The sequence below is a fragment of the Esox lucius genome, chromosome 11 (genome assembly GCF_011004845.1).
Source record: "Esox lucius isolate fEsoLuc1 chromosome 11, fEsoLuc1.pri, whole genome shotgun sequence".
In the NCBI taxonomy this organism is placed as follows: domain Eukaryota; kingdom Metazoa; phylum Chordata; class Actinopteri; order Esociformes; family Esocidae; genus Esox; species Esox lucius.
Window position 1 is genome coordinate 30,162,414 of NC_047579.1, and position 22,034 is coordinate 30,184,447.

Here is a 22,034-nt window from a genome sequence, read left to right on the forward strand (position 1 = left end):
ATGACTTTATGTACTGTAGATGAGATCCGCAAATGCTATTATTCTTAAACTGTTGCACTATAGTCTTTCATAAAGTGGTAAACCCTTCCCCATCCTCACTTCTGACAGGCCCTTCCTCTCTGGAATAATCTTTTAATACCCAATCATGTTACCGACCTGTTGCCAATTGACCTAATTAGTTGTGATATTTCACAATGCAATTTTTTTGCATTACTCAACTTTTGTCTTTTGTTGCCTCTGACCCAAATGTTTTGAAATGTGTTGCCGGCATCAAATTCAAACTGGGCATACGTTTTTCAAGAAACAGAATATCTCAGTTTCAACATTTTCAATCTTTGCACTATCCTTATATTCTATTGAATAAAGAGTTTAAATGATTTGCTCATCATTGCATTCTTTTTATATTTACATTTTAAGCAGTGTCCCGACTTTTCTGGAAACTTTTTTGTATCATTGACACTATCCTATTCATATCTCGATAATGTAATTCATTTTTTTATTTTGGAAAACATTTTAAATGCCCACCCCTTGGAAATGAAGAGAAGAGAATACAGATAAGCTGACCTACAATTCAACACATTTTTTCATTGGGTAATTTTGTTTTCACACTTGAAAGTCTAATTACCTTCCTTCTAAATATTTCATAATGGAACCAAGATAAACTTTGCCTTGTTAAAGCTCTAATTACAATTAATTTACCATTATCTCCAATAGAATTTGGCCTGTAACATTTTGTTTTTTACCATACCATACCATCTTCTTCCGCTTATCCGGGGCCGGGTCGCAGGGGCAGCAGTCTAAGCAGAGATGCCCAGACTTCCCTCTCCCTAGACACTTCCTCCAGCTCTTCCGGGGGGACACAGAGGCGTTCCCAGGCCAGCCGGGAGACATAGTCCCTCCAGCGTGTCCTAGGTCTTCCCCGGGGTCTCCTCCCGGTGGGACGGGCCCGGAACACCTTCCCAGGAAGGCGTTCAGGAGGCATCCAAAACAGATGCCCAAGCCACCTCAGCTGACCCCTCTCGATGTGGAGGAGCAGCGGCTCTACTCTGAGCTCCTCCCGGGTGACCGAGCTTTTCACCCTATCTCTAAGGGATCGACCCAGCCACCCTGCGGAGAAACCTCATTTTGTTTTTTTACTCTGTATTCCAACACTTTGGATTTGAAATGATACAATGTCTATGTTGTGCAAACTGTCAGCTTTAACAATAAGAGAGTATTCAATCCATATTGGATGAACCATGTAGAAATTACAGCATGTTTTGTGCATACTCCTTGCATGTTTGATTTCCAGAAGTATTTCGACTATTTGTTTTTACAGCAGTTTCTTGCGAGCAAGTTTGATTGCATCGTTAAGTGCATGCACAAGAGTACTGTCAGTGTATAGTCTTGATTCTAGGCTTTGCATTTGCTTTCAGTCCATTGCTGGTGCTGGACAAAAAAAGGGTGGTGCAGGCCCAAGAAGGTGAGGCTGGGATTGGTTGTTGAGAGCGGATTAGGTAAAGACAGGAAACACCTGCTACCTGGGAACAGGATTAATGCATCCACCATAGGGAGCTCAGCCAGCAGTAGAGCTCAGGGGGGAAGCAGGATGAAGCCCAGATGCATGTGGCCTAATGGGCAGAGCGTAGGAGAGGCTGGATGATTCCCATCCAGTGTTCAATGGCTATGGCGCTGGTAACAGAGGGTGCGGGCAGTGCCATGCTACTGTGCCGGCACAGAACATCTGGCACCAACTTCCTTGCAGACTCTATCGCAGCTACCCTGTGATTCGAACTCAAGTGAAGGTGAAGGACAAAAGACACAGGAATCAAATTACCAGCCAGGTATGTACAGACCCTGCTTGAAGCAGGCACAATTGATTTGGCCTGATTATGGAAGTGACACGGGACTTAGCCAGAATGCAGAGGTTGGTGAAATTGGAGCCAGGGTCACGATGAAACAGGACATCCCCATGAGGGGAGGGGTGACGGGAGTTGACCCATGGTGGCCTTCAGTGTCTGGATGGAAGGACAGGAGCAACATATTAAGAGACCTGTTTCGGCTAGAATGTATGTTAACATAGCGTTTTAATTATCCCCAAAAGTAAGAACACTATTTGTCACTCTTAAAATCAGTGATCATCTTCTGGTATTTCACTTGAAACACAATCAGCCCGTGTGATAATGACAACCAAGTGTCTCACCATTTTCGGTCATTAATCCTTGATATAAAAGACAATTTACACCTTGACATTATAGTATAGACATGACTTGAAGGCCCTCTATGTGATTAACTAAATGAAGACATACACACAGGACAGATGACTAATTAAAGGAATAACATGAATGAATGAGTGGAGGAACATGACAGATGTGGATGCTTCCATACAAGTGTACTGCATGATACAACTAAGCAATTAACATCCTATCATGCTCTGTGGCATGTATAAAAATACTGAGCAGGCCCGGCTGACCTGGATGTTGGATCAAGATGGCAGGAAAGGGAAATATCAAAGTAACTTTGAAAAGAGGGTTCATTATTAGGTCTCTTCCATGATGACACTTCCCCCATCCACAGGGCACAAGAGGTCACTGCATGTTTGATGAAAATGAAAATGATGTGAAACACATTTTGAGCACTTACAGAAGATTTTTAGAGTGGCGTTTGAGACATTGCTCTCCACCACCATCATCAAAATATGGGAATATCTTTTGGATGAATGTTATTCCACCCCCCAGTAGAGTTCCAGAGACTTGTAGAATATGAGCCAAGGTGCAATTAATTTGTTCTGGCAGCTCATGGTAGCCCAAAACCTTACTGAGACACTTTATGTTGTTTTTTTCTTTGTCACCTGCATGTAACTACATATCTAGATATAGGATAGGCCTGCTACAAGCATGTGAACATTTCGCTTTCTAATAGAAGAACAATTTGTGATTGTGGGAACAATTAAATATGTTTTATTTGGTTGGGTTACATCTGTTTTACTATTGTATTTGTGTTGTAATGGTTTTAAACCATGAGACAGCAGCGTTTATTTACTTAAACGGTCAGGGTGCATGCCTTGATCAGTAAGTAGACCATGGCACTTGCAACAGCAGAGTAGTCAGTTCGATTCCCATGGGGTACCAATATGGAACAATAATGAAATTATATGCACTTATACTCTGGATAACTTCAAATGGATGCAAGGAATTGTTTCAAAATAAATAACTTTTCATCAAAACAAGAATTAAGCCTAGAATTTGGAAATAATTCCCTAGGATGACAAAATAGAGAATAGATCAGGCCTTTTGCGTCATAAGCACATAGTTTCAGAAGGTTATCTTTATACTAGGTACAAGGATGGTATAAAACTTGTGCTGTTTGTCTGAACGTAACCTGATTTTCAGATTTGTAGCAACACTTGTAATCATTGGTCAACTGAATGAAGTGAACCTGAAACAGGCGGGTTAAGAGGCGGGTATTTTCAACGTCATAACATCGACCAATGGGACTGAGCTGGTAGTTCGATGAGCATGCAGAGCCGCAAATGGCGGATTTCATGGAGGAAATTTGACATAATTTGGGCGGTGGTTAAAGGGTTGGTTATCCTCGTCGGGTTTGGATATTCAATATGGAGTAGTCTTTATAGTATTGTGGTTCTTATAATTCGGCAAATACCATTAGATGGTTGACAATTAGATTTAAAATCTATTATCATCCCTACTCGGACGCGAATCAGCTATTTCGAAGCACGCCTATTTATTAGCAGTTGATAAATTGATACAGTGCTTAATGACAAGCATTGCTCTAATACTAATAGCTATTATTGTAGGTGCTGCGACTGAAAAACTGTAAAAATACTGTAGATAACATTTTGATACTTTTAATTTAGCACTATTTCAAAGGATACGTGTTTTCCATGCTGCTCACTCAACGTTGTGCGTTAGGCTTTCTAATTTGTATACAAGCCTAGTAGTGGATTACACGCTACTGAAAGTTTTGCCGAAGACGATACTAGGTGAAAGGTTATAGGCACATCGCTCGCAGATAGTTTGTGGTCGGGTCGTGTATCATAGGTAAGTGACTATGCTTACTTTATAAGGCTACACAAAGTATATGATGTCATTATTTATCTCGATATTTCCGGTTGCCTTACTACAACAATTTAAGAAATCACGGGTCAAACCCCGGGTACTTGGGGCAGACACTTGTGGTGCGGTACACCTGCTTCTGTAGTTCACTCAACATTGTGGCCCAGGACTTATTTCCTTCAAAACATTGTGGCCCTGGTTTGAAGGAAATAATGAAGAACAGATAATCATTAAGCTATTATTATTAGACCGTATTAATTACCTTCTAGTGTTGTGACTGCCAGTGATATTCGATTGGAAAATGATTTATAATGTTTTCTAATGGAATTTTACAAAAGTATTTTCAAATAAAAAGTCATTTTCCCACTCTGACAAGTGCATAATTCTACAGGCTGGAAATCTGGAGTGGAAATTAACTATACTGCCGTGCGACTGAGATTGAGTTAACGTTAAGGTAGACACTCAAAGATACTCATTACACTTGATTAATTGACTAACATTTAACCTATTTGGTGGAAATGTATGATTGGGACATGCTCCTAACATTACAAAAAAATTGATTCGAGTTTTGTGTTTATTTAGCTTAGTACCATTGGCTCTGTTTCAAAATGCATGTGTACATTGTGCACCCCCCCCCCCCCCCCCCCCCCATTTCTAAGATTACCTAAGCTTATTGTCTAATATGGGATAACCTTTTTGACAGACTATAGTACACAATGCTTATAAGCCTGAAACAACAACCACTAGAAGTTTACCTTAGTGGGAGTGACCATCCATTAATCCCAATCCAGCCCCTCTGCTCCGTGCACCTTTTTTCGGGATGCCCTCCATGGACTCTAAATATCAAGGATCACCCAACACTTACCTCCCCCCGATGTGTTGTACACCGTCTATCCCCAACCCCTCCCTTATTACATTCATACCTGGTTACATTTCTATGGCTCTGAATTGCATAGTCTGTCATAAATCATAATCTGTATAGTCCTTTGTAAACTCCTCTCCCTTATTTCCTCCACTGTTAGGATGCACAATGCAGCGCGTGCGTCAGCGTCTCTGGGGTCTCTGGGTCTGCTGCGTCTCTTCGGGGTCCCCTGGTCCTGGAGCTTGGCCGCAGGCTTTGGGGTCTTTCTGGGTACCGGCGGTTGGAGGTACCTCTACATTGTTGTCCGCACTGCGAAAAGAGACCTCAAGTGAGTGCCTTTTAATTATCTTAAGAAAATGTGCTTGCGTCAACTTCTAACACAAATCATACTTTCTGACGACTGAAACGGGTACACACATTGTCTTCAGGAAATGTACCTATCCTAGTTACAGTCATCATCACGGTAGATAACATGAACTTTCTCCCCCTTTCTTTCCTCTTTACTCCCTCCAGCGGTCTTTATGTCTTATTAAGGGTGAAGATTGCCTTGTGGCACCACCTACGAAGCAAGAGCAATATCCCCTCCATCTTTGCAGATACGGTGAAGAAGCACCCCAATAAACCCGCCCTCATCTATGATGCCACAGGAGAGACGTGGACCTTCACCCAGTTGGATCTCTTGTCTAATTCTGTGGCCCAGTGGGCTCTGGCCCAGGGTTGGTCCCCGGGAGATGTGGTGGCCCTGTTCATGGAAAGCCGGCCCTTGCAGGTGGCTCTCTGGCTGGGTCTGGCCAAGGTCGGGGTGGAGGCGGCACTCATCAACTTCAACTTGAGGAGGGACGCGCTCCTGCACTGTGTTGGGGTGTCTGCTTCCAGAGGAATTGTGTTTGGAGCCGAGCTGGCTGATGGTCAGTGGGATTCAATTACGGGGACATTTGTGGTCCTTGGCAAATATTCACTAAGTGTCTCTCAATTAAATAGATATTTTAATGCATCCTTCTTTTGGGCTTGCTGAATTTGAACGTCATGTGCAACTTTCTGACGGCCTAATGGGATAGTTTCTTTCTCAGTCTGGCGGGGTCGACGTTCTGGCAACAGTCCTCTGTTTGCTTATTTCATAATTCTGACTATAGGAAACATTCTAAAAATGATTTTTAATGGTCTGTTGCGACGTTCCATTGGAACATTTTGTCCCAGTCCTCCCAGGTGGCGCAGCAGTCTTCAGTTGTCTTTTATAGCACCAAGCTGAATACCACCATCTAGGTTCTAGGCATGACTTTGCAGCTAGCTGGGAAGCCCCATGGGCAGTGCAAATTCTTGACCATTGCCCCAGGAGGGGTTGGCATCATCAGCAGTGATTTCCTGGTCTCGTCATGCTCTAGACTCCCTAACTCAGCTTGGGCACCATGTAAAGCTAATTGAGGTCATCAGGTGAGTGAGTGGGGCCTCACGCATGTTGACCCATGTGACTTCCTCGTTAGACAAGCAGTACGGAGAAAAACTGAATGACTTGGTCAGGATGTCTAGATGAAAGCCTTGCTATGATTCTTCAACTCTTCCGAACAAGTTGGGAGTTGATGTTTTGCCTGCTGATGACATATTTGGTTCCTCTTTGTTTTATTGTCATACCTCTATGCCTAATTCATCAGTACTCCTATATTATTTTTAACGGTTACTTGGGACATTTCATTAATTATATCGAGAACTACTTTTTCATTTTAAATGAACTCACCACCTGCCAGTTAACACCCTTCCCTTAAATTCTCTGTGGCTAATTTTTCTCCTGCCTCATCCATCTTTCTCTCTCTCTCTCTTTTTAGCCATGTTAGAAGTGAGATCATCCCTGAACCCATCAATGGTGCGGTTCTGTACAGGAGAGCTCAGTGTGGACTCTCTAGCATCCCTGGCTGCCCAAAATCTGGATCCTATCCTGGCTGTTGCCTCACCACTGCCCCCTCCCCCCTGCATCACACCCAAGGGTTTCAATGGTGAGTGTATACCCCCCCCCCCCCCCATTCACCCTGCCTCCTTGAGCCTTCGCAGATACAGTGACTGGAACCCATTCAAATGTTTCCAGCCTGCAGCTAACCAGGGATGTTACCAGCCATGTAAAAGACTCCGGGCTCGTACAGTCATGGGCTTCATTGTTATACAACTTAGTGCATTTAAAACAATGCCCTTCTTTGCTCTCATTTCTTAACACTATCCCAGCTGCATTAATGTTGGCTTGCAAAACAAGCAGACGTTGTTGCACAAGTTATGTGCCAGAGTTAGGCAAACTCATCAGGCCTCAAAAAAGAAAAAAAATATTTTGGGGATTGGATCAAAGGCCCCAGAATATGAAAAGGCTCTATGCTGGAGCCTAATGATATCACTGGATCAAACAACTGATTTGATATTCAGTTAATCTATTCAGTATTAATGTGATTAATTAGATGAAAATAAGGAAAGGTAAGACATTTTAGAGGGTCTTATAACGGCAGCTTTAAAAAAAAGAATGTGTTCATGTATAGTTTGAAGTACATGGAAAACATGCCTATATCCCTGCATAGGTTGACTGGGGTGTTTCTATGACACTACGGCATGATCCATCCTATCAGTAATATAGGGAATGCTTAGCATGGAAAACTGTAAACCAACTCCACACTCACCTGCTATGTGTTTCTGTTGCAAAGGTTACTTTAATGCACCACTCAATTATCCATTCAAGAATAACGATCTTCTTGAATTATCCGTTCAAGAAGAACGCATAAGTTGCATCTCTTCAACATGCAACTAATATGAAGCTCTATGAAAAACATACTTGTTTTAAACTAGGATACAGGTCTGGGCACCGCGGTCTCATCTATGAATACACATTTATTTTTTCAGTTCCGTCTCTTCCAACTAATTAAAATTCATTGTCATCCGTTTTAATTATCAATGTTCATGTTGAGCGAGTAGTTGTTGTGACCTGTAATATTGTGTATAACATAATACTGTATGTTACAATGCACACTTTTTAATATACCTCCATTGTTTTGGGCTCCAATAAGATGAAATGTCTCAACTTACGGATGGTGTTTTCAAGCTGATTTTCCAATAAAATGGAAAAGTGCAAGGGGGTGAATACTTTTGAGGCACTGTATGTAAAAGAAAGTTAAGCTAGAACATACAACTATCTTCTTATACCTGGAATATCTGGAATCTGGAGCAACCCATAGCTGGTGTGTCACGAGTCAACAAGTAAAGAGTATTTTCTATGACAATGTCTGTCATCCTGCCTTTTCTTAAGTGAAAGAAAAACCTGTATCCAAGACGAAAACAAACGTTTCCGAAGTTTGTGGATCCATTCTGGTTTCTTTGGGATTTCGTGTATCAGTCGACATGGAGGTGTGCCTGTGGGAAGTCAGTGAGACGCCACTTCGTGTGGGTGTTATGGACATGGGGTGTTGCGTTAAGTGCGCTTTCCGTGCTGTCATTCGAAGTTGTCAGAGCGCGTTTGACTGTGGGTGTGAGTGTCTCACTCCTGTAAATACTGTTGACGCTGTTCTTCCTGTCATCTTGTTTTGCTCATCTCCACCCTCTCCTCGCCATCCTCTTTCCTCCCTCCACCTGCCTTTCCTATGTCCTTGCTCTACCCTCCCGTTTTACCCTCTTCTTTCGCCATCCTCTCTCCGAACACTGTCACTCCAACAGATCGCCTGTTCTATATATACACTTCGGGCACCACCGGACTGCCCAAAGCTGCCATAGTGGTTCACAGTCGGTGAGTCCCTCAGCCTTAGCAACCTAAAGTGCACTGCCGAAACCGTCATACACTTGACGTGTGTAGGTGGAAGTGTCCTGCGAACAAGAGTGAGTTGTAAACGTCTGTGGAATTCTAGGGGATTGAATGATGGTCCCCTGGAGGTCCTGGGATACTCCCCAGTGCTACATTTCCCAGCGCACTCTGTGTTTATTTCGTACAGTTTTCAACCACCTTTGTGTTGTTCCAAATCCAGGTATTACCGAATTGCTGCTTTTGGCTACCATGCGTTCCGTATGCGGCAGGACGATATAATCTACGACTGCCTTCCCCTCTACCACTCTGCGGGTGTGTGTCTTTTCTACATCTATCAGGTTTTGCCGTTCTCTCCCCTTCCTTTCCCACCACCTTTCAGTGTCCTAGCAGAGAAATGTGGTTCCACACTGTGGGCCTGATCCTCCTTAATAGCTGGCTCTTGTTCCTCTCCTGAAAAGGTAACATCATGGGAGTTGGTCAGTGTCTCATCAATGGACTCACTGTGGTGGTGAAAAAGAAATTCTCAGCTAGTCGCTTCTGGGAGGATTGCATCAGGCACAACTGCACTGTAAGTGGCTAATCAGTTATCTTTTATTGTATGTGGATGGGAGCTACGTGTTGGGCTTTGACTTGGCTTTCTGTGCGGTTTTTCGTTTAGTTTATAAAAACAAAAACACTCCAGGTCATCCTTGAATATCTACAACTAGGTTGAAAAAAAAAAAAGATATATATATATATATATATATTTTTTGTTTTATTTATTTCTATATTGATGATCTCTATATACATACACACATACAAATACAGTGGGGAGAACAAGTATTTGATACACTGCCGATTTTGCCGGTTTTCCTGCTTCCTACAAAGCATTTAGAGATCTGTAATTTGTATCATAGGTACTCTTCAACTGTGAAGTATACCTATGTACCTATCAAAAATCCAGAAAATCACATTGTATGATTTTTAAATAATTAGCATTTTATTGCATGACAAGTATTTGATCACCTACCAACCAGTAAGAATTTCGGCTCTGACAGACCTGTTCGTTTTTCTTTAAGAAACCCCCCTGTTCTCCACTCATTACCTGTATTAACTGCACCTGTTTGAACTCGTTACCTGTATAAAAGACACCTGTCCACACACTCAATCAAACAGACTCCAACCTCTCCACAATGGCCAAGACCAGAGAGCTGTGTAAGGACATCAGGGATATAATTGTAGACCTGTACAAGGCTGGGATGGGCTACAGGACAAGAGGCAAGCAACTTGGTGAGAAGGCAACAACTGTTGGCGCAATTAATAGAAAATTGAAAAAGTTCAAGATGACGGTCAATCTCCCTCGGTCTGGGGCTCCATGCAAGATCGCACCTCGTGGGGCATCAATGATCATGAGGAAGGTGAGGGATCAGCCCAGAACTACACGGCAGGACCTGGTCAATGACCTGAAGAGAGCTGGGACCACAGTCTCAAAGAACCATTAGTAACACACTATGCCATCATGGATTAAAATCCTGCAGTGCACGCAAGGTCCCCCTGCTCAAGCCAGCGCCATCTGAAGTTTGCCAATGACCATCTGGTCTAAACTCCACTCGCCGTGTTTGGAGGAAGAAGAAGGATGAGTACAACCCCAAGAACACCATCCCAACCGTGAAGCATGGAGGTGGAAACATCATTCTTTGGGGATGCTTTTCTGCACTGGGGACAGGACGACTGCACCGTATTGAGGGGAGGATGAATGGGGCCATGTATCCTGAGATTTTGGCCAACAACCTCTTTCCCTCAGTAAGAGCATTGAAGATGGGTCGTGGCTGGGTCTTCCAGCATGACAACGACCCGAAACATACAGCCAGGGCAACTAAGGAGTGGCTCCGTAAGAAGCATCTCAAGGTCCTGGAGTGGCATAGCCAGTCTCCAGACCTGAACCCAATAGAAAACCTTTGGAGGGAGCTGCTTTTCTCATGTATCAAATACTTGTAATGCAATAAAATGCAAATTAATTACTTCAATATCATACTATGTGATTTTCTGGATTTATTTTTTAAGATTGCGTCACTCACAGTTGAAGAGTACCTATAATAAAAATTACAGACTACTACATGCTTTGTAAGTAGGAAAATCGGCAGTGTATCAAATTCTTGTTCTCCCCACTGTATATATACACTCCCCTAAAGGATTATTAGGAACACCTGTTCAATTTCTCATTAATGCTATTATCTAATCAACCAATCACATGGCAGTTGCTTCAATGCATTTAGGGGTGTGGTCCTGGTCAAAACAATCTCCTGAACTCCAAACTGAATGTCAGAATGGGGAAAAAAAGGTGATTTCAGCAATTTTGAGCGTGGCATGGTTGTTGGTGCCAGACGGGCCGGTCTGAGTATTTCACAATCTGCTCAGTTACTGGGATTTTCACGCACAACCATTTCTAGGGTTTACAAAGAATGGTGTGAAAAGAGGAAAAACATCCAGTATGCGGCAGTCCTGTGGGCGAAAATGCCTTGTTGATGCTAGAGGTCAGAGGAGAATGGTCCGACTGATTCATGCTGATAGAAGAGCAACTTTGACTGAAATAACCACTCGTTACAACCGAGGTATGCAGCAAAGCATTTGTGAAGCCACAACACGCACAACCTTGAGGCGGATGGGCTACAACAGCAGAAGACCCCACCGAGTACCACTCCTCTCCACTACAAATAGGAATAAAGAGGCTACAATTTGCACGAGCTCACCAAAATTGGACAGTTGAAGACTGGAAGAATGTTGCCTGGTCTGATGAGTCTTGATTTCTGTTGAGACATTCAGATGGTAGAGTCAATTTGGCGTAAACAGAATGAGAACATGGATCCTTAGTGCCAATTGGGCATCGTTTGAATGCCACAGCCTACCTGAGCATTGTTTCTGACCATGTCCATCCCTTTATGACCACCATGTACCCATCCTCTGATGGCTACTTTCAGCAGGATAATGCACCATGTCACAAAGCTCGAATCATTTCAAATTGGTTTCTTGAACATGACAATGAGTTCACTGTACTGAAATGGCCCCCACAGTCACCAGATCTCAACCCAATAGAGCATCTTTGGGATGTGGTGGAACAGGAGCTTCGTGCCCTGGATGTGCATCCCACAAATCTCCATCAACTGCAAGATGCTATCCTATCAATATGGGCCAACATTTCTAAAGAATGCTTTCAGCACCTTGTTGAATCAATGCCACGTAGAATTAAGGCAGATCTGAAGGCGAAAGGGGGTCTAACACAGTATTAGTGTGGTGTTCCTAATAATCCTTTAGGTGTGTGTGTGTGTGTGTGTGTGTGTGTGTGTGTGTGTGTGTGTGTGTGTGTGTGTGTGTGTGTGTGTGTGTGTGTGTGTGTGTGTGTGTGTGTGTGTGTGTGTGTGTGTGTGTGTGTGTGTGTGTGTGTGTGTGTGTGTGTGTGTGTGTGTGTGTGTGTGTGTGTGTGTGTGTGTGTGTGTGTGTGTGTGTGTGTGTGTGTGTGTGTGTGTGTGTGTGTATAAATGTGTATATATTGGTGTGTGTTTGTGTTTATACTGTATACATCCTTCAATTAACTTTGTGAATACAATATGGCTCTCGAGACCAACACCAGCAAATCTGTGTTATCGCTCAAGGCACTAATTAATTCAGACCCTTTCACTTTCTCCATAATTTGTTGTTTTAGATTGAATTTATAATTGACAGCTGTTGACAGACAAACCTCATGATGACAATACAAAAATTATGACAATTGGGAAAAAATAATTGCCATTTGTGCCAATTGAAATCTCATAGGCAAAACATTTATTCTGAAGATCTTTGCACAATCCAAGGGTAATTCCATGAGGAATTTTCCCTCACATAAATGGCTCTTGATGAGTGTCTGCCTAAGCACTGGTTCTCAAACTGCTCACCTGATTCAGGCAGTTATAGGTTTGAGGATTAGTTGACATTGATTCCGGTTTGTTTGCTTTGGAAGACATCTAATACATAGAATGGCTGGTGGTCCCCAGGAGAGATTTGAGAGCCACAGTGCTAAATTACTCAAATGTGAAATGTTGGCTGATTCCTTTTCATCCACTAGGTGGTGCAGTACATAGGGGAGATCTGCCGCTACCTCCTGTCCCAGCCTGTGCGGCCTTCAGAGAAGGGTCACCGGGTTCGCCTAGCTGTGGGAAATGGTTTGCGCCCGAGTGTCTGGGAGGCCTTTACCGAACGCTTCAGAGTGGCACAAATCGGGGAGTTCTACGGAGCTACCGAATGCAACTGTAGCATTGCGAACATGGATGGCAAGGTCAGTGGTCATGGACAGCATCATTCACTGGCTCAAAAATAATTTTAATAGTAGAGAGGAGAAGTTTTTGCAATAGAGAAGAGAAGAAATTGTGTTGAGGCTTGATACAATCTGACATATGTTCTTTACTTGGGCCTCTAATTTATTTGTATACAGTTCCCTACAAACTAAATTATTGGCACTGTTGGTAAATATGAAAAAAGTTATTATTCATCTGCTTGAAGTTACACAAAAAAAGTCAAATCTGACCTCTAAGAGAAAATTGAAAAAAACGACTGTAATCAATAAATTTTTATTCACATTTTTTTTTTTGCCACAATCATTGGCAACACTATAAAATCAAATTAACAATCTAGCTTATGTATACTCCAATTAAGAAGTGAATCTGAGTATTTTGGAATTCTGAAGTGGTCGTCCATGACATCTTGTTTTACAGGGGTATAAATATGAGGTGGCACAAACTCCCTTAGTCTTCCATCAACATGGGAAAAGCCAGAGAACACACAAATGAAATGAGATGAAATGTTATTGAACTTCACAAAACAGCCAATGGCTATTATAAGATGGCAGCATGACTGAAAATACAGCCACTTTTGGGGCATAAATTAAGAAATGTAAAACAACTCTGTGGTGAACCTTACTAGAAGAGGATGCATGTGTATGTTGCCCCACACACAGTGAGAAGGATGTTTCTAACGATCACAGTTGTAGAATTGCAGAAGTTGATTACATTTTGCGATCTCACCCTACATGTCCACAAGCTATTTGGAAGGGTTGCCAGAAAAAAGCCTCTGCTGTCATCAAATAACAAATGTAAGCAGCTCGAGTTCGCTAAATGTAATTGGTACCAGCTTCTATGGGCTGATTCAACCAAATAAAAAAAAAAAAGAGACCATGTTATTCAGAGAATTTATTAATACCCACTTAGGTGTGATTGTGGATCTGTAATGTTATGGGGTGTGTGTTACTTACAAAGGCCCTGGGAACCTTGTTAGGAGACATGGCAACATGGGTTCCATTAAGTACCAGAAGATTGCCAGGGGGCTAAAACTAGGTTGTGGTTTGATGTTCACACAAAGTGTTCACTGACAAAAGGATCAAGCTTTTCAAATGACAGCTCCTAAATAAAAGCGCATTAAACTTTTGATGGTTCACTAATTTGTGCAATTGTGTGTCCCATCTATAGCACCAGCTACACTTGTCGGACAGTGTGGGATCTGGGGGGTGCATTTATTGTTTAATGTAATATTCTACTGACAGATGACTGAGATATACGTAATTCGTCTGCGCTGCATTCTCCATGTGGACAAGTAGCGTAGAGTTGTTATTAGGTGGTTTCTGTTTGTTGATGAAGTGACTGCATCAATGACTACCTCTACTATGATCATAATAACCTCGCGATTAAGGCGATACCTTTTTAAAAGCTCAGTATCATTAAATGTTCCTAAAACGTCGACCCGATTATGAGGCGGATTGCCGGCAGCTGCCCTTTTAGGATTGTTTGTGACAGTGCCTGAGTGAGTCCTCTTGACTTCTCCTAACTTTTCACTGATTGTAGAAGCTGGTTTTGGAGCTAAACGCTTTGTGAAATACTTAAATAATACTTAAATACCATAAATATAGGAGTCCTAAAGTTAGGACATTTAGGAGTTTACTCCTAAATCAGCAAGTTAGGTGCTACTTTTAGCCTTAAGATGTTTTGTGAATACGGCCCCAGAGCTGTTATCTTGGCAAAGGGAGGCTGTACAAAATATTAACTGCAAGGGTGGGTGCCAGTGGAGTCTTTCTGAATGAGATGATTACAACTTTATAAAAAAATATATGTATTTGAGCTATTTCACTCAGATTACATTCAAAAGATTTTTTTCAATGTAAGGTCAATCTGAAAGACAATGATATTTTCAAAAATGTTTTGGTTTATTATTACCTATGTGTGCAAATAATTCTGCAGGCTACTGTTCAAAATATAAAAGAATTCTTGCTGCCATTTCTAATTCTTCTCCCTGCTCAGGTGGGAGCGTGTGGGTTCAACAGCCGCATTCTGCCCAACGTGTACCCCATCCGCCTGGTAAAGGTGGAGGAGGTGACCATGGAGCTGGTAAGAGACAGGCGTGGGCTGTGTGTGCCCTGCCGTCCTGGTAAGTCAACGCAGACCGATATGCTAGATTTCTTTCAACACTTATGATTTTACTAAACCACTACAACTGTATGTAGTGTAGGGAAAAAACTATATAAAAATCTATTTTTAAATCTGTTTTGATCTGTACTATCTCTGTACTCGTGTACTACTTGTGTTCAGGGGAGCCAGGGCTGCTTGTGGGACGAATCAACCAAAAAGACCCGCTACGAAGATTTGATGGCTACGCCAACCAGGATGCCACCAGGAAAAAGATTGCCAACAACGTCTTCAAGAAGAACGACTCCGCATATTTGTCAGGTAAATCCCTTGATGTAAGCCGAGAGCATTATGTTGAACAAAGGTACTTTTTTTATTACCGTGAGCTGTTAGGGGAAACTGACACACTTAACAAGATTGGTGGAAGTAATGAGCCAGACAAGCGGATTCTGTTGAATAAGAAGACCTGAGATATTCATTTGGCACACGGCCCACAGCAAATAACTCACCTAGCACTAGTGGCGAGTCAAATACTAAACCCCACCATATACACCACAATATATACCTGTATCTGTCGCTCTCTGTGTGCGTTTCGTTTAACGGATGCTTGTGTCCTCAAAGCTATTGAATGGGGAATCTATTTGGCTTCTTGCATGGTGGTTTGTGTTGGCTTTGTTCTGTGAAAAACCTCCCTGTTGAGCAGCACCTGTGTTGGCCTGGTCATGTGCTGCCTGTAAGGGCTCCTTCTGGGTCCTTCAATCCACCTTCTTAATCACATTGTTCTTAGCGCTGGTCCCCCACCTCCCATTCTTGACTTTTCCTAAATAATGTAGGTCTATAAAACATTGGGTCGCTACTGTTACATGGTCAGTTTTTCCAGAGACTATTATCAGGGTTTATCTCAAAGATTACAGACCAGAAACAAAATTTTTGGGGGAAAAGCTGTGTAGCACTGTGCCCTTGGAAGCTTTGCTCAAATGAATCACACTTGTGAGGTGTTAGGGAATATGTGGACATTAGCCTTGGAGTAGTTTAGTCTATGTAAGATTCAAACTGTCACACAACATGTGGCACCTATCAAACATACTGTAGAGTGTCTAAACAACGCGGAGGTGTGTATGTACATACCATAATCTACAATCTACAGATTAGAGACTTATTTATTTGTAGTGAAATCCATCGATTTCCCAGTTGAGGCAAATTACATTTCTATGTACAAATGTTTTATGGATCACCTCTGATCTTGAGCTGTTGAAGATGGGGATGTTCTAGAATTAGTAGAGCAGTTGCTAGAGGGGAAAAAAATACTCTTGATGACATTAACTCTTCTCAGCAAAGTAATGGGTAAGGTTCTTCAAATAATACATTATTTAACTTTTACCAGTATAAGTACCAGCTTAATTTATAAGAGTATAATTTTAACTTCAGCTTTGTCTTTATTTCCTAGAATAAAATGTTTAACCAACAGGGTATTTTATGTTATTCTAATTCATTATTTTGCTATGGAAGGTTGCAAATTTAATTATAATTCCATTATAGTTTTTTTTGTATTGAAAATCCTTGAAATCCTTAGATTGTCATTATTTGCCGAGCACAGTTGGTGCGTAAATTCACTTTTAAGCTACTGGTATGTTCTTTGTTTTTATACTGTAGTATCAGAAAGTGCAGATTCTTTAACACTTAACACAATGTAGTGTCATTAGATAATGACAATGTCACTCTCTGCCTCATAGGTGATGTGTTGGTGATGGATGAGCTGGGCTACATGTATTTCCGGGACCGCAGCGGGGATACGTTTCGCTGGAAAGGAGAGAACGTCTCTACCACCGAGGTGGAAGAAACACTGAGTGGGCTACTAGGCCAGGCTGACGTGGCAGTGTATGGGGTGTCTGTACCAGGTGAGATGAAACTCAGACTACATTGGCTGCATGTACATAAGCAGTTCTGATTTATTTTTTTACGAATTGATCTTCTGGCTCTGGAAAAGATCTGTGATCTTATCTGGTATGATTCGTCCAAGTTGAAAAATATCCAATCGAGAGGGTGGAGGTAGCACAACGAAAAGCTTGGTTAAGGATCTAGGGTTTGAGCATTGCCTGAAGATGAGAAGGGGATGGTCCCCTTGCTGCTCCGTAGGCAAGCATCATGTTCTTGTAGTGGATACAAGCACTGCTTTAAGCCAGTTGAGTGGAGGACATGTGAGAATCTTAAACGGTTGAACACCAAGTTGGCCACAGCACTTTGGATATATTGCTGGTATTTGTTGGCACAAGCCGGGAGGTCTTGTAAGTCAGTTGTAGTAATGTAGATGCAGATAAGTCCCTTAATTAGTACATGTTTCCTGCATGATGTGAGGAACATAAACCTACAGAAGCAAGCACCTTAATGTTTGCAGAAAACGGCGTGTTTTGTCTAGGGTCACACCAAGGTTCTTTACAATGTGGGCAGGGCACAGAGGGCTTGGAGCGGACAAGCCTTCCTCCAGAGGAAGAGCAGCTCCGTCTTGTTGAGGTTGAGCTTGAGGTGATGGACCAACGTCCAAGCCGATATGTCAGCCAGTTAGACAGAAAGTTGTCGTCACTTGGATGTCAGCAAATTGCCTTGGTGTGTAGAGGTAAGAGGAGAGGCCCTAGAACCGAGACCTGGATGACACCAGTAGTGAGAGCCTACATGGCAGAAACCGATTGCAGGCATAACAGGTGACAATATGGAATATGGGCACTGGGTACATGTCTTTAAAAGCCTGACGTATATGTGTCTGTCAAAACCTAGATGTGGAAGGGAAGGCAGGGATGGCTGCCATTGCAGACCCAACAGGGACCTTTGACTGTGAAACATTCCTGCGAGAGGTTCAACAGGCTCTGCCTCCTTACGCCCGCCCTGTGTTCCTACGCATCTCCCCACAAGTAGACACCACAGGTGAGTGGACTGGACACCACACTACCACTAATGTGGAAAAATGTATACATTTTATGTTTTATGTTGTAGTTGTTTACTTATTCCAATAAATATTAAAATTCCCTGTTAAAGTTCTCGGTCACTGCAACATATTTCTACACTATGCATTCTAGGACCAATCTTAAAGTATTTTTGGAATAAAAAAAAAAAAGATTCCAAGATGTTCTCTATTTAATTCCCACATTTTGATGGTCAGATTCTGGTTTGATTCTTAAGTTAAGACATATTTTATGCCTAATAAATCAACAAAAAAATTTCTAGCATCCAACCATTACAATTTTGGTTAATGGTTTATTTTCAAAATAGTCTATAACTTGATTGCTTTCTTTGAGAGGCAGGCTATCTATTGAGAGAGCGAGAGAGATTCCTTAACCCTCTGAAAATGGATGAATAACTGTTTTCCTCTACTAGGTACCTTTAAAATCCAGAAGACCCGATTGCAGAGGGAAGGATATGACCCGCGCTTCTCAACTGACCAGATCTACTTTTTGAACTCCAGAGCAGGGCGTTATGAGACTGTGAATGAGGAGCTGTACAGTGCTATAGCAGAGGGTAGGATGTGTCTATGATATGGACTACTTTAGGGGAGGGCTCTCAGTGTGACAGATACTGTAGACTCAAACTGTAGTGGTAACACTTTACTTAAAGCCTACAGGTATGATGCCATTAATAAGCATTGGAAGCAATGTTCCCTCTATACTGTGCACAGGCATGCAGCTCCTCTAGGACTGCTACACAGGAGATATTACATCCTGTGCAGAGACACACAAGAACATCTCTTCACTGGAGTTATCCTCTTAGTTACACTTAACGTTTCCCTCTGCTGCGGGGAATTGTGATCAAATCATATTAGCCCTTTTAAATGCAACAGAACAAAGCAAACTATGCAAGCCTTAGCACATTGGGAGAGGATTATGTTGACAGACTAGCATTTGTAAGTTGATGTTTTGAGATCTAAGCAATGTTTATTAGCCCAGTGTAGCTAACATCTGGTCAGGAAGTAGGTAGCGATGGTTTCCTACATGAGCTCAAAATATCTGCATTAATCGCCAACTTTGAGAGTAAACCTATTTCTGTGTCTTATCTGGGCACTGTTGTACATTCAGACAGGCTTGAATAAGCTAACAATAGGCAAAGATTGTTTGATTCTCTCAAACAACAGTAACAATGGTATGGAAATGATATTTACTGTGTAAAGTGGCTTCTTGCACCAAACAATGCGTTTTCCCTCATCTATTTGTCTAAAGGACAAATTATTAAACAGGTTAATGTCAGGCTCTGTTTGTTTTCAAAAGTGTCATGGAATGTTGACCTACATTGCACAGTAGCTACTGTTGGCTGTAATAGCACAGCTGTTTCAAAAGTTCATGCTCTAATGTTATAGGATGCATTTTCTCTATTGATTTGATTTTAGGCCAGGCTCATATGCCTAAATGATGATATAATTGCCACAGTAGCCTACTTGGACATTGTAACAATTGTAATTTATAGAAGGTACCGCCTCATGTTCACAGTAAACCTGCACAATACATTGCACAGAAGGTCATTGCTGCTGAACTGATTCTTTCTGGGTATTTTCTCTTTCAGACCGAGCGATTAGGGGTTTCTTGAAGCTTTGGTGCATATTATGCAGATAATTGTGCATTTGTTGTTTAGAATATGCACTGTAAAAGCATATTATAACTTTTCTGTAAGAAACAATTGCATTAAATTAATTATAATTCTTCCAAGTATCCATTTGATCTTAATCAGTTTCAATACATGGCGATACAGATTCCCATTATTTTCTTTCTTTTAAATATTAAAAGCATTAAAACATTTAGAGCAGATTGGCTAAGAACTAACTGGTGGCTGGTGCTGTTGAACATGATCTGCATGTTAGCAGAAGCATCAGAAAGCTCTAAAGCGCTTGGACTGGCTGATTAAATAACCCCAAAATGTATCTGCAGCCACTCTGTTTGGGATGCAGCCCTTAGCTGTGGTATATTGACAATAAACCACAGACCTCAGAGGTGCCTTATTGCGATTGTTGACCTGTTTCTGTTACTGTTATAAATGAGATCATTACAAATAAACTTTCTTTCACACCTGTGCTATATGGGCACATATCACCGCTTTCAGCCAGCATTCAGGGTTGTAAACACCTGGTTTTAAAAATAATTATAATCAAATAATGATCCTAACTACAAATTGACATCTTTATTCAGTTGATATTTTGATATGTGGAGCCTTCTGTTGACCAGTAAGAAATTCAGCATTTCAAATGCACTTTTATATGTACATAACAATTCTGTGGAATAAATGTTGTGAAACACCATCATTCAGCAATTACTGCAGATATATTACGGACATTGTTTTGTATTACAATGCAAAGCAAAATCTATATATGGCCTCTAACATGTTATGAGCTTTATTAAAAACTCCTGTGTGCTTATAAGTAGTTATAAAGCCTTCCACTTGCAGGCTTTGGCTAGTGTTATGTCCTTATCAGTGTCTTTCCTGCATCAGCTCATTGAATCAATAGGAAACTGCTACTACTGTTACAAAGTCACATTATAAACCACATCAAAGGCTAAGGTGACTTTCAGGGCGTTTTGCCCATTTTCCTTTATACGTTTCTGATTCTTAGGTTGCCCAAATAAAACCTCAACATCATTTAACCTAAAATGCAAATAGAGTAAAGGATTCTGTGATTTTTTTCTCTTCAAACAAGCAACTCAGTTACAATGGCAGAATTTGTCTGTGGGTAAATTGAGACTGAAATTGATGTGAGCTGTAATAGATCCAATGGTTATTGAGATATTCTGTAACACAATCTATTCAAGACAATGGGGTATTTGTTCCCTATAATGTAATAGTTGTCTAATAAAACATCTTGAACTGGTTAAAGCAATACTTGATTGTCCATGTTGGAAGAGGTGTTACACAGCTGTGTGTCAATAGTATTGTAGGTAGGCTAGAAGGAATTTTCATTTGCCTCCTTTTTACAAACACTCACTTTGTTTCAAATATAAAATTGAAAAATGCCACTTAACATGTTTGGAATAAGTTCTTTACACTGACTGACCAACAGTTTCACACACGTGTGTGTGTGTGTATGTGTGGGTCTTAAAATCATTGTTTTATTCTTAGCCTTAGGATGTTGAACTAAATAAGGAACACATTTTAATTAGTTTTTTTATTTAATGTCTTGAAGATGTCAGTCACTCATTGAACCTGTTGGCCTTTTACAAAGTGTTTTCTCAGTAATGTAATATTTTTGGGATAATTAACATTATTGTAGCGTTCCATTTTCATACATTTGTGTGCAACTTTAATAAATATTTGTAGAAGACATTTGTATTTGTTTTTTGTGATTTTGAACAATGTGATGGGATTAAAATTATCCTTTTAGGGTACGCATACCACTTGTGGATAAATATTCATTGAAATATTTTTTGAGGTGGCAGGCATTGTAAAAGGTTTGAGAACCACTGAGAACCGTCCCCATAAGATCCTTGTAGATTGGTTAAATGGATACATTTCATGTCATCTTTGACAGAATCTAATCTAAATGTAATCTGTTATCTGTTATCCTTTTTGCAGGCTGTTCCTTGGTGTGACTGTTTCAGATCATTGTGGTGTTGGAAGGTGGAATTCTTCACTTAAGTTTTGCGTGATTTGGGTGACACACAGGGTTTGGGAAATTGAAGTGACAAAGGAAAAACCAGCGTAGTGTTTCAGTAAGGTGTTGGGCTACCATAAGCCGCCAGAAAAGCTTCAATGCTCTGGAAGTCTTCTGGATGCGACACCACTCATACAAAATGTAGTCCCTCATTTGGTGTTTTGATGCTGGTGGTGAAGAGCGCAGTCTAACACGTCGGCCCACAATCTCCCACAGCTGTTCAATCTGGTTGAGATCTGGTGACTGCGAAGGCCATAACGTATGATTCACAACGTTTTCAAACTCCTCAAACCATTCAGTGGCATCCATGCCGTGATAATGAACCCTC

The 22,034-nt window shown here is 41.4% G+C and overlaps 1 protein-coding gene across 3 annotated transcripts; it reads left to right on the top strand.

Moving 5' to 3' along the window:
- Window positions 1-3,484: 3,484 nt before the first annotated feature.
- Window positions 3,485-21,376, top strand: slc27a1a (solute carrier family 27 member 1a). Of its 3 annotated transcripts, none has more exons than XM_034295348.1 (14): window positions 3,485-4,040; window positions 4,432-4,509; window positions 5,078-5,245; window positions 5,431-5,825; window positions 6,738-6,905; window positions 8,596-8,665; window positions 8,901-8,992; window positions 9,139-9,248; window positions 12,759-12,968; window positions 14,980-15,106; window positions 15,268-15,405; window positions 16,818-16,982; window positions 17,857-18,003; window positions 18,454-21,376. In XM_034295348.1, the coding sequence occupies exons 3-14, from the start codon at window positions 5,079-5,081 to the stop codon at window positions 18,609-18,611; spliced, it is 1,947 nt and encodes a 648-aa protein (XP_034151239.1). In that variant the 5' UTR covers window positions 3,485-4,040; window positions 4,432-4,509; window position 5,078; the 3' UTR covers window positions 18,612-21,376. The 3 variants fall into 3 exon arrangements, with proteins under 3 accessions (XP_034151239.1, XP_019906801.2, XP_019906802.2); XM_020051242.2 differs by having other exon boundaries at window positions 4,447-4,509; XM_020051243.2 differs by lacking the exon at window positions 4,432-4,509.
- The last annotated feature ends 658 nt before the right edge of the window (window positions 21,377-22,034 follow it).